General features: G+C 42.3%; 1 protein-coding gene across 3 annotated transcripts in view; it reads left to right on the top strand.

Annotated features, from left to right (window-relative positions):
- The window catches only part of SGCD (sarcoglycan delta), a 321,287-nt gene extending 312,848 nt beyond the window's left edge, over positions 1–8,439 (top strand). For all 3 annotated transcript variants that reach the window (XM_029960163.1, XM_008931808.3, XM_029960164.1), the window contains exons 8-9: positions 3,457–3,580; positions 5,234–8,439. In XM_029960163.1, the coding sequence (XP_029816023.1) occupies positions 3,457–3,580; positions 5,234–5,407 (298 nt within the window). In that variant the 3' untranslated portion in view covers positions 5,408–8,439. The remainder of the gene's footprint in view (positions 1–3,456; positions 3,581–5,233) is intronic.
- Positions 8,440–12,330: the final 3,891 nt, after the last annotated feature.

The raw sequence follows: 12,330 nt of genomic DNA on the forward strand, positions 1-12,330 counted from the left end.
TTTCCAGCCTACTGCTCTAAGTATGGGCTTACATCTAACTGGGAGATGGGAATCCTACTAAAAGCTCCAGAGGATCACACTGGAAAACAAATGCTGATTTTGAACAAATTATCTGTTCATCGCTAAATCATTTTCTTTCATTATTAGTCTCCAAATTGGTTCTGCTCTGGAAGGCAGAATTAGGTTCAAAAGCAGAGTGTGTCTTAAACACTTGCTTCAAATGAAAGTATTCAGTAAACATTACTCAAAGCCCCAGAGCATAAACTCCTCAACTGCTTTCTCTGGCTTTGCATAGATTTTGCAGCTCCTGGTTTGGGGACAGGTGTTTCAGGGATTCATTTGGGATATCAGAAAATAATCAAATTAAATTCCTTACAATCATATGCCCCTCAAATGCCAAGGAAACACATTTTTAAGACCTTTCCATCCTCCTTTACAGTAGTGTAAATTGGCACAAAAGTCCCGTGCAAACAGATGGACTTACACCAATATCAAACATGGAAGAGAGAGAAGACTCTGACTCCAAACAAATACAAAACCATGTGGGCTGCAGCCCAAATTTTTCATTATTGGAAGAGCTGCACTTTGCTGTTACAGTACTTGCACTCATTTCTGTAGTTATAAGGTTCTAAAAAATTCCTTGAGCTTCAAAATTATGTTTTTACTATTAAAGGGTTGGGCTTGTGCTGATTCAGTATGTCAGCAAGATTGCAGCTGTCTGAGCTAGTGATTTAGGATGATGGAGTGGGGGTCAGCTCAGCGAGGTGGGTGATGGAGCAGCAGCAGAGACCCAGAGTTGTGTATTTGTCCCACGTCACACCATGGACTGTGGGGAGGTGCTTGAGAGGGTCCTTTGTGCCCCCATGAGCCAAGAAGCTCTGCACAGATTAGAATGTGTCTAAAATCAATGGGCTTTCAGCAGTGCTGTTATTCTGTCTGTGGGTTTTCTTCGGGTGGAGGAGGGAGGATAACTCTGTCACTCTGTTCGATGTGACAAGAGGATAAACTTTGGGATGATGTTATCTAATACACTCTGTATCTTTGGTAGCTTATTCAAAGCACAAGTTTAACTCAGTTTGAGGTTTGGGGGACCTGTGTGCATAAGGAAAGATGTGCAGGAAGGTCCTCTTTCGATCCTCCACCACCATGGGAAAACATTCACCGATTTTCCAGCTCTCCACACTCTCCAGTGAAGGTGTAGGACTGTGAGGCTGCTCCAATACAAGCAGGAATTGAGTGCTGCTGATGCTGCTGATACTGCTGCAAAGGAGTGTGTTTTTACTGTGGTGCCTGAACACTGTTTTGCACTTACAAGATTTATTTCTCAGTTGGTAGAAGAGCTACAAGATTAACACATGAACAAATACATTGAGACAGCCAGGACATCAAAGAAATTGGAGAATCACTAAGATGTTGGAGTGCTGAAGAGTCACCTGGCCGTGTTCTTAGGAATTATTTTATCCTCAGATTAGCTCAACTGTCTTGGGGTTTGGACACATCCTCTGGTGAATTTAGCTACAGTGACTTAAGACATAACTGGTCCCAGCTCTCTGCTGCTCCTTCTAAGGATCCTGCTGTGGGGCAGAGGAAGCAGGAGGGAATGTGTGCCTGCATCCCAGCCACTGCAGCACAGATCCGGGGGCTTAGTGCAAGCAGAGGGTCCTTCATTTTTCAGGGTAAGCACCAGTCTGTGAGGTGTCTCTCTATTAAGGGTGAGAGCATATTGTACCCCTGGGCAGAAATCTCCAGGGAAAACATGGGTCAGACAGTGTGTTAAGCCACCCTAACAAAAGCCACCAGAGTTCATGTGCCAGAGCCCTGCAGCTGTGCACTGTGACCCTTTACCATGAGGAAATTCTAACTGATATTGGAAAGGCAGCTATTGCAATTGGGAGGTCAGAGGGAATCATATCCCAGGTAGCACTATTTAATGGCAATCACTCTTTGCAAGCTTTTTCTCCTCCTCTCCTGAGGCAGAAAAAAAAGTAACATCAGTTACCTGTATGAGCAGTTACCTTGGGTTCCTCATACAGGAACCAGCCAAGGGGTGATACCAGTGGATGGAATCAGAAGAAGGTTTATGTAAAAAGTAGCTTCCTTGCAGAGAACAAAAAGCAGCTCAGAAGGATTGTGCAGAGGCTGATAACCATGAGACCATGCTCTTTCCTTAAGCTGTATATGCCTCAGTTGTTCCCTGAAATTTAGATTTAGTTAGACAGGAAATTATGCATGAGTTTGGGGGTCTTGAGGAAAGGTGTTCAAAAAGCAGCAATATGAAAACACCAAAAAGAGGGAAAGTCATAACTTGAAAAGTGCCACAGAGAGGGAGCTGTGTGCCTTTGCTTTATTGAACTGTTGGCTGCAATAAATACAGCTGAATTCCCTCAGTCTCCCATAATGTTGTCTCAGTACCAGCAGGAGTCCATTTAAGAATACACTTACTTGCACAAATGATTATATATAGGAAGAGCAGAGAAACAGCTGATGCAAGCAAACCCTGAGAGCTGCCCTATGAACTGGGGGTGGTGATGGGCTGCCCCCTGCTTCGCTTTGGTCGGTGCTGGCAACCCAAAGCAGGCAAAGCAGAGGAGCTTCTGTTCTGCTTCACCTGAGGAGATCATAGTCTGCGATGGTACAGTAAATAAATGGTGATAAAATCAACTAAGAGGCTATTCCCAAAGAGGGAGAATTGTTTTTTTATTATCATTTTCAATACGGAAAGTAATGAGACTGTATTACAAAGAAGAGAAGAGACAAGTATAATACAAGACCTAACAATGGATAATCAACAAGGAAGACTGAACCTTGCACTTCTGCATCTTATAGCATTAACCCCAATTGCCTGAAGTAAAAGGCTTGGCTGTGTTACAGTGCTGTAACAGGGTTGTCAGATCCCTGTGCAGTGTATCCACGGTTAGGAGGGGCTGAAGCACTGCAGAGCACGTGGTCATGAGCCTAGGACTGGACACTACAAAATTTGGGGTCTTCAGCCTGGTTGTTTTCATCTATTTCCTTGTGTCTTTAAACCCTTTCAAATCTCACATTACAGGAAGTCAGGAGAACTAATTTATTCCTGCTTGAACAGGTGTTTGAGGAAGAGAAGCACCTGCACTCTCTGTGTAGACAGCTTTGCTGATATCCCCCGTTAGCACTGATTAGTTGGAAATCTCCACCAAAAATAAGAGCAAGCTGATCGTGGTGGCAGCTTTATTGCACCTGGCATCTTTACCCAGCACAGAAAAGTTGACATAAAACATGAGTAGGTCAGATTTGTGATGTGTTTTACCACACTATGCGTGAATTCTTTCCTCTGACTAAAACAGGCGTGGATCTGAACATCAGTAGGTCCTAGGATGCTGTGCAGTGCACGGCAGCAGTCAGGGTCTGCAAGGCAACAGCCTGAGACTGAGCATGACTGTTCAACCCACCAGGCCCTGTAACCCCTCTCTGTTCCAGGCTGGAGTCGCCCACGCGCGCGCTGGTGATGGAGGCTCCGAAAGGCATCGAGATCAACGCCGAGGCCGGCAGCTTGAAAGCCACGTGCAGGACAGAGCTCAGGCTGGAATCCAAAGATGGAGAGGTAAGCAAAGCACATCAAGCCCTGCAGCAAAACCAAACCAAGCCACAGATGTCCTGCCTGTCTGTAGCCTTCTAGGTTACTGAGCCGCTGTGTTCGAAATGCTGCTGTGAAAGCCCAGGTGCAGCAGGCTTTCCTAACTTCATTTCTGCTGTGATTGAACACATCACATGCAAATGAGACTCACTCTGTGGCAAGGGCTGATTCATTATTTTTAAAGTGCGTGTATAATAGCATCTGTTGTTCCGGCAGATTTATGCAGCTGTAATATACACAGTGCACCTAAATTCTTTGTTTCCTTGTCACTTTAAAACAAGATTTACTTTGCCAACGTAATTAAATCTTTTATCATACATTTTTCTATAAGAAGACCTTAATTCACTGGTATTGATCTGAAAAGCTTTTGTAGTAGATGTTTCATTTTGGAAGGAAAGGACACATTAGGAAACACAGGTTGTTACACTGGGGAAAATTCCAAAGGGGAAGAGAAAACTAAAACTGATAACACAGAGCAAAAGTAAAATAGCTTTGGAGTTAAGACTCTTCTGGTGTCACAAATATACGTGGGCATATGGTTGTCATCCCCTCCTTCTGCCACAATGATGGAAGACACCAAAGTGGCTGAGGAGCTCCCACAGGAGAACTCACTGAGAGCCTCATCAGGAGGAGCTACCCATGAAATGGAAACCCCACCAAGAGGGCTCCAACATAAGCTAATGTCTTCCTATCTTAGTGTCAGGGGGAAAAAATAGAATGGGATTTTGGTTGCTGTTATTTCTAAACATTTGCATTTTAAGACATTCCAAATCCAGACCATGTGTTAACAAAAAAACCTCTCAAAAATACCAAAAAAACCCCCTATCCAATACACTGCGAGTGAAACCCAAGGCATTTCACAACTGCAAGCAGTTGCCTTAATGTTTTTAACCCTAAGTTGCTTTTAAAATACATAAATTGACCTGTCTCTTTCAGGAGATTAGACGATTGGATACTAGAACTAGAGATTCTTACTGTAATTGTAAATGTAAATTGTAATTGTAAATACTGTTAGTTGCCCGGTGTTATTCTGATGTGCAGGTGTTCTTGCTGATGTCAGAGCAATTCCCTATAGCTACCATGTATCTAAAAGATGCCACATATTCACTTCATGTTGTATTATAAGGAGCAATTCAGGTCTGTTACAGCATTTAAGTTATTTTTAATGTACACAAAAGTGTTAAATATACATAAATGTGAAATATGCATAAAAGTCAGTGCAAGCATAACTGGCAGTGAGATCACAGTGACAGAAATCCTGCTGGAGGAGCAGGGGTTGTTGGAGGTGAACCATACACACTCACCACCTTGCAGTGGGCATTACCCCAGCCTCTGGCTGGGAAACCCAAATGTGGAGGTGCCCTGGGAAGCCACAAGCCAAGAAAACACAGTGGGTAGATTAGCAGAAACAAACTGGAGGTCACAGGTGACTCATGGTAAAGGCAGATGATGTGCTTACTCAGATTTATATCAGACTTCCCCATCTTAATACACTTGTCTACCAAGTTTTTGTAGCAGCTGAGTTGACTGAAGGAAGCATCTTTGAACACAACATCAAAAGTAACAGCTCTCCGCTAATTCTCTCTCTTTTTCTCTCTCTCTCCCCCACTCTGGCTTCAGATAACGTTGAATTCTGCAAAAATCAAACTACCTAACTTGCCTCAAGGATCTTCCTCTTCTGCAGGGTCCAGGCAAAAAATCTACGAGCTCTGTGTGTGTCCCAATGGGAGGTTATTCCTGTCTCAGGCAGGCAGTAGCTCGACCTGCCAGATAAATACAAGCGTCTGCCTTTGAGAGACAATTTGCAGTGGGGCATCGCAGGCAGCACAAAAGCCAGTTCTGGTCTCACAGATCTCAGCTGCCAACTATTTTTACTAGAACACAGAAAGCCTATCAAAGACTTTTTTTGTGTGTGCGCGCGCGTGTGTGTGAATATATATATAAAAATATATATATAAAATATATATATATCCTCTGTGTAAAATGATGTTTCAGTACAAGGAATCCCAGGGTGACCCTGTTACATTTGTGTAGCATTTCTCTTCCCCACACCAAAATTTACTGGTACAATCTGCCGAATTGGATCTGATGGTCCCCTGGACCCTTCTGTATTAATGCAGTGTCATGATCACCCCTCGTTTTTGATCTTGTTCTCAGAGCAATGGGATTGCTGGCTGGTCAAGACCCTGGAACCCATGTAGACCCACCAACATACAAAGGGAAGAGAAGCATCTCTGATTATTTTTGCACCATTAAATCAGTGGCATGGAAAAAAATAAACTAAAAAAACAAACAACAAAATAGCCAGATGTGCTGTACTGATCACCTACAGTGATCCAAGACACCTGAGGTTAAATTACACTCTTTAATTATCACCCAAAGCATGACTTCCTCTTGGGAAAGATGGATGCACTTGGCCAGTAGGACAGTCTAGATCTTGCTGGAATAATCCATGTGATTTTCTGAAGAGGTTCAACACTTGCCTGTGCATGGCCAAGGATGCTTCAGCTTGCCATTCAGATGTGATGCATCAGCTCAAACACTAACCTGAAGTCATCTCTGTGCAAACAACAATGCTGTTGTATTTAGCCATTGGAAGAAAAAAAATTGTGAAAATTGGACTACATAGAAAAATCCTGAACCTCCTTAGTTAACAGTCCTGGATCATCCTACACGCACTCCATTAATTTAATTCTGAACATATATGGCGTGAAGGTGTGAAAATTTAAGATTTGGATATTGCCTAAATACCTATAGAAACAGAAAAAATTACCTATCCTACCCTTAGAAACTGAGAAAATCATACAAATTAGGTGTATAATGTAGATGATATGCCAGAATTTTTTCCATCTTTCTTTTCAAGATATACAGTCCAAGGCCACTTAGATTTGGTGGAGACTGCAAATCTCAGAGATGTTGACAATGAAACAGACTTTTTTAAAGAACTTAGAAAGATTTTGACAAAGCCAGATGACTGAAAATCAAGGGCTCTGGATGCTGGTTCCTCTAAAATTTGATCCCTCAAAACTGTGATTTTTTTCATGTTTGCATTTTTCCTTATTTTATAAGTCTAGGAGTCACAGGCAGCATAAAACATGAAATCTGATCTGGTAACATTCTTTCCACTGTTCAAATTTCAGAAAATAATAAGAGCCCAGATCATTGAATTCTGACCCATAATTACATCCACGAGCATGTAAAAATCTTTGAAGAACAAATATACTAATTATGGCAAGAGTTTCCAAGTTGCAGTAAATCTCACGAGGACAGCAAGGTTTCTAAGCCACTGAGATGCTTTTGAAATATTACCTCATGTGCAAATAAGACAGATCTGTGCCCATCCCTAGTGATATCTAACCAAAGCTGGTATTCTTCAAGTGATCTCCAACATAAAATGTAGCTAACAGAAATCTTTAGAACTAATTTAGCCCATTCCTTTTTTACAGCTTTTCACATAGTTTCTTGTGGTCTGGAGAGTACCAGGGTTTGATTTTTTTATTTTTTTTTTAAATTAACAATTCTGTCTTAATCCAAAACTGATTGGATTCAAAGAGAAGATTTCTATGGAGTTTAGATTAGATATGTTGCTGCCTAACAAAGCAGCACTCCTGTAAAATTTATTCCCAAAAGAGGATTGAATAATTTACTTTTATTTCAGTAATGCTTTTCCATGAATTAATGAATTCAAACTATTTTTTAATGAATGATTCCTGTAATTCTTTTGTCTTGAGTCAACATTTGAATGCAAAGGGTCACCCAGGATAACAATTGTATTGGGACACAGGACTATACCATCTCTGTTCAAAGAGGGGAATTGTGCCTATGCCTTAAGTCAATGCACTCAGCAAGGAGAAGCACATCATATTTATCTTGTTGTTAAAACTAGTTTATTTGGGGGGGGAGGGACAGGAGGGTGTCTTGGGAACTGGTTGTGCAACTTAAAACAGATATTGATGAAATACATTAAGATTGTAGGGGCACCGAGAATGATACAGACTTTTTTTTTTACCATGTTAAATATAGCAGAAAACTGTGTATGTTACCTCTGGGACCACGACTGAAGTCCCATTCATAGTCCTACATTTACTGTAGAATTTTTTTCCCTGTTTCATTCATTACTGATCACAAATCTCATAGCAAGCATGGCCCAATTCATAAACAAGTCCTGTGTGAGCAGTTATGAAGACACTTGTTGCAGGAAGAGTTCCCTGTACAGAAAACGAGTGGCATTAACTTTCCCATCCCTGAGAGTATTCGTGGTGGTGAGGAAGGCAGGGCTGAGCACAGGGACTGACCCAGCAGGGATGCTGCATCCTGATTTCTGTCCTCCATTCCGGAGGCACCGCTGGCTCAATCCTCATCTCCATGCACCCTCTGGCTGCTCTGATGAGGATTTACATCCCAACAAATAAATGTTGAGTGGCTGGTTTTCTCAGCTGGGGCTCTTGGATGAGGTTATCACCTTCTCGTGTCACAAAGGACATGAAACTGCTAAGGACACTCAGCCATCTATTGTGGTGTGAATTTCTGCTGGGGAGCTGTTAGGAAACAACCTTAACATCTGTGCCATCACTGCAGATGCTTCTCTGAGGTGAACAAAGGGTACCTTAATTATGTCTACTCAAAGGAATTCCAGTTGTTTCAATATATTTTAAAATCATTCCATCTTAAAAAACATAAAATCATATTTTGCATTGACAGATGAGGAGTTGTTGCTAGAAAGATTGAACCCTTGTAGAGACCTGTAGATCATCTGAACCCTCACTGAATGACTGAATCATTTGAGTTTTAAGACTGTGGTTTGGGTGATGCTGCCTGTGCTTGGGTTGGCCACATGATCAGTCTCTACTGTTCAGTGAGTGGCAAACTCAAATACAGGCTGGGCAGAGAATGGATCAAGAGCAGCCCCGAGGAGAAGGACTTGGGTTCTTGGTTGACAAGAAGCTCACCGTAACCTGCAATGTGCACTCACAACCCAGAAAACCAACTGTGTCCTGGGCTGCATCAAAAGGAGTTAGGCCAGCAGGTCAGGGGAGGGGATTCTCAGCTCTTGCTTGACCCCAGCTGGAGTGCTGTGCCCAGCTCTGGGCCCCTAACATGAGAAGGACATGGACCTGCTGGAGCAAGCCCAGAGGAGGCTACAAAGATGCTCAGAGGGCTGAAGCACCTCTACTGTGGAGACAGGCTGAGAGACCTGAGGGTGTTCAGCTGGGAGAAGATGTTAGAGCTCTTTTCAGTGTCTAAAGGGGCTACAAGAGAGCTGGAGAGGGACTTTTTAAAGGGCGGGGAGTAATAGGACAAGGAGACTTTAAACTGACAGAGGACATGTTTAGATTAAATATCAGGAAGGAATTCTTTATGGTGAGGGTGCTGAAGCCCTGGCACAGGTTGCCCAGAGAAGCTGTGGATGCCCCATTTCTGGAAGTGTGCAAGGCCAGGTTGGATGGGGCTTGGAGCAACCTGGTCTAGTGGAAGGTGTCCCTACCCATGGCAGGGAGTTGGAACTGGATGATCTTTAAGGTCCCTTCCAATCCAAACCATTCTATGATTCTATGAAACCAGAGCAAACGGGATTGTCTGTGTCAGATCCCAAGGAAAAAACCAGGTATTTTGTTTAAAAAGCAGCACTCAAACACACCCAGCTATCTCACACTCTACAATTTGTTGTTGGGGGCTGTTGTGGAGTGACTGGCTCACCTGTTGGACAAGGCAAATGCATGAGTCCCTTTTCCTCCTGCCTTGCCCAGAAATCCCTCGCAGTTGCTTTACCTGTGTGGGTTGATTTTTCCCTGAATCCATTTAAATCAGAGCTTCCCTGCTGGAATTTCATCCGTATGCTCTACCTACCATTGATAAAATGCCAAAACCAAACAAGGGTTTGAGTGTTTCATTGTGAATGAGGCCTGCAGTTTAGTTCAGCTGAGCATTTGCTATTTGGGAAAGGGGTTTATCTCAAAACTGGTTTGATTTTACCTCCCAATGCTAAGGGAAGGCTGGATGTGAATTCATTTCTGCTGAGATCGGTGGCCTGAGTCAATGACTTCACGGCCTGAGCTGGGACAGGAGCTGGGTAGATGACAACTGAGGGCACTGAGGGCAGTGGGAACACTGCCAGCCCTTGGGGCTGCTGTAGGTCCAAACCAAACCCTGCACTGCAGCTGTGAGCACTAAAACCCCATCGAAATGCTAATCAAGGGACTGTGACACTAATGTCAATGTACCTTAGGCAACCATGCAGTATTCATAAATGCATTTATGTATTGTAGCTCTTAAATTCATAGGACTTCAGGACCTTGTCCAATTTGCTATAAATGTGACACTTTATGTAAAGGGTCAGAAGAATGACAGTGAGTACTCACCCATGACTGGTACCTTATCCATATGTAGTGTATGACAATTCTGCTGTCATAGCTGAGTTAGGATGGTTCTTCTAAAGCAAAAAGACTTTACCATTAGCAAAAGCAGAGGTCCTAATAATGACTATACATCTGTATCCATTCTCCGAGTTTCTTTGTGGGGTTTTTTTGGTTGTTGGTTTGTTTGGAGTTTTTATGCTTTTTGAAGTGTATTACCCAGTTGTCAGTGAAATGGGTAGCTAAAGAGTACAAAGAACTGTTAACAGTAAAGGAAGTCATAAAAAGGAGAAGCCAGTAACTACTAGAATATGTGTAAGGCCTCTCCTAAGTATTCGTTTTTTAAAAACTACATATGTGGAAGAGTGGTTTGTATTTGGTTATCTCAGTCATGTGCTGTCAAACAACTGTGTTTTAAGAGGGTCTCTTTTTCTCCTTTTTAAATTGCACAAACAAAAAAGTTGAAGGCATAAGACTAAAAATACCATCTGCAATATACAGTATGGCAAAGTGATGGCCAATAAAAAACCCTCCCTAGAAATTGCTCCAAAGTTAGAGATTCCAGTGGAACCTGGGGAGATGTCAGGTTAGTTCACATCATACTTAGTTTGCAAATGCAAATGCTTTTAATGAAAGTTAGCTTTTGTAGGCATAAGATGTTCACATATGCACACAAATACACACACACTCATATGCAGTTGTTTACAACAAAAGCCAATTTTCTTTATATTTGTTGGCTTTAAGTTTCACATTGCAAAAGAGAGTAAACAAAGACCAAAGATTTCAAGAAATCCATCCCTCTCTGGTTGCCCTCACACCTGAAATGCATTAACTTTAATGGTGCTTTTTTTTTAACTGGGCAGGAGAAATACAGGTGTATCATAAAGCTACATTTGAGAGAGTAAAGTGGCAGGAAGTCTCTAACTTGGTTAATGGAGAGAAGAGGAAATAATGTGAAAAATCTTGAAATGTGTGCAGAGAACAAGGTTATCTGAAATGTGAAGAAATAGCCCAGAACCAAAAGACATAATCCTGGGCTGAAAGTATACATAAACTGAGTAAATGGTGCTGGTTGTTCACTTACCTCCACTTGAGCATTAGCAGATCAGGAGCTCCAGTGGCTGCTCAGTGAAGAAGAGTAACTGCTGTAATGATTTCATTTTAGAAGTACATACAGTAAAAACAAAACAAAACAAAAAAAAACCAGAACAAAAAAAAAGTCAGAGGCTGTACTCTTTTTTATGGCTGACATTTTAAATTTTGAAATGTCATCATCTAGAATTCAACCCCAGCAAGCACAGGGTGTGTTCCTGCCAAGCTTTGCCAAGCCCTGCTTTGGTGCTTTTCGAACGTGAAAATAGCAGCCTTTTTATTGCCCTTGCTGTTGAGGAGCATGATCCTGGCAAGAGTTCCATTTTAACCATTTTTCCTCAGTTCTGAAATCGCTGTGTAATGTTTTGGTAGCTGATGTCCTGCTGTACCTGCACCTGGGTGCAGTAACCAGCAGTCCCCAAATCCGCATCGTGTCACATCTCGGTCCCACAGAACCCCAAAACCTGTGTGTAGCAGTGGCACTGTGGTGAAATTCAGGACTATTAGGTCAATTCTGTGTGGCAGTTGCTGTTTTCATAGCTCGTGTAGCCAAGTTTATGGCTGTGAGTGGAGCAAGGTTAAAAACACCGATGTGGTGCTGATGTTATTCAACTGAGAGTGGAGTGAATTAAACAAAGGCAGGTAGGAGTGAAAGGGAAGAAATGGTGAGACATCATCCTAATCACAGTAATGCAGCCAACTTCTCTGTGTCTTTGCACTATTATACTTTAAATTAATAACATCCACTTTACTAAATACAGTAGCAATTATGCTTGATCATATGCACAGTTGGAATTGCTGTCACTGAAACCACTTACAGCTTGGGCTGTTCAGGGTTGCTGGAGTGTTTTTTCCGTCCACAATAACCACAGTGGCTTGGGGCTTGGATGGAAATTATTGTAAATAGCTTGTATTTAGAAAGCTTTTAAGTCTGCTGTGGTTGAGAAGCCCGTGGTTATGCACATACAGCCCTGAGGGTTTATCATTTCATCCTCTCCTGTCCTGCCACTTGAATTGTATTGTGCCATTGTGAAAAGCAACACACTGTATAAAGAATACAGGAAAAACTGCAGGATTTTTATCCAAAACGAGATGAAAATATAATCTTGGTGCACCACTGAGATTTCCCATCCAAGTCACTTTAAACTAGAGGTGCAAGTCCCTTAAAAATTAATTTGCTACAAGTGTAATTCCTGTGGGAAAGTTAGCACTGGTGTCACTCCCAGGAAATGTCTTACCTTACTGCAGCTGGAGGCCACGGGGTGGCTGGGA

Source organism: Manacus vitellinus, unplaced genomic scaffold, assembly GCF_001715985.3.
Source record: "Manacus vitellinus isolate BGI_N305 unplaced genomic scaffold, ASM171598v3 scaffold_25_pilon, whole genome shotgun sequence".
NCBI lineage: Eukaryota > Metazoa > Chordata > Aves > Passeriformes > Pipridae > Manacus > Manacus vitellinus.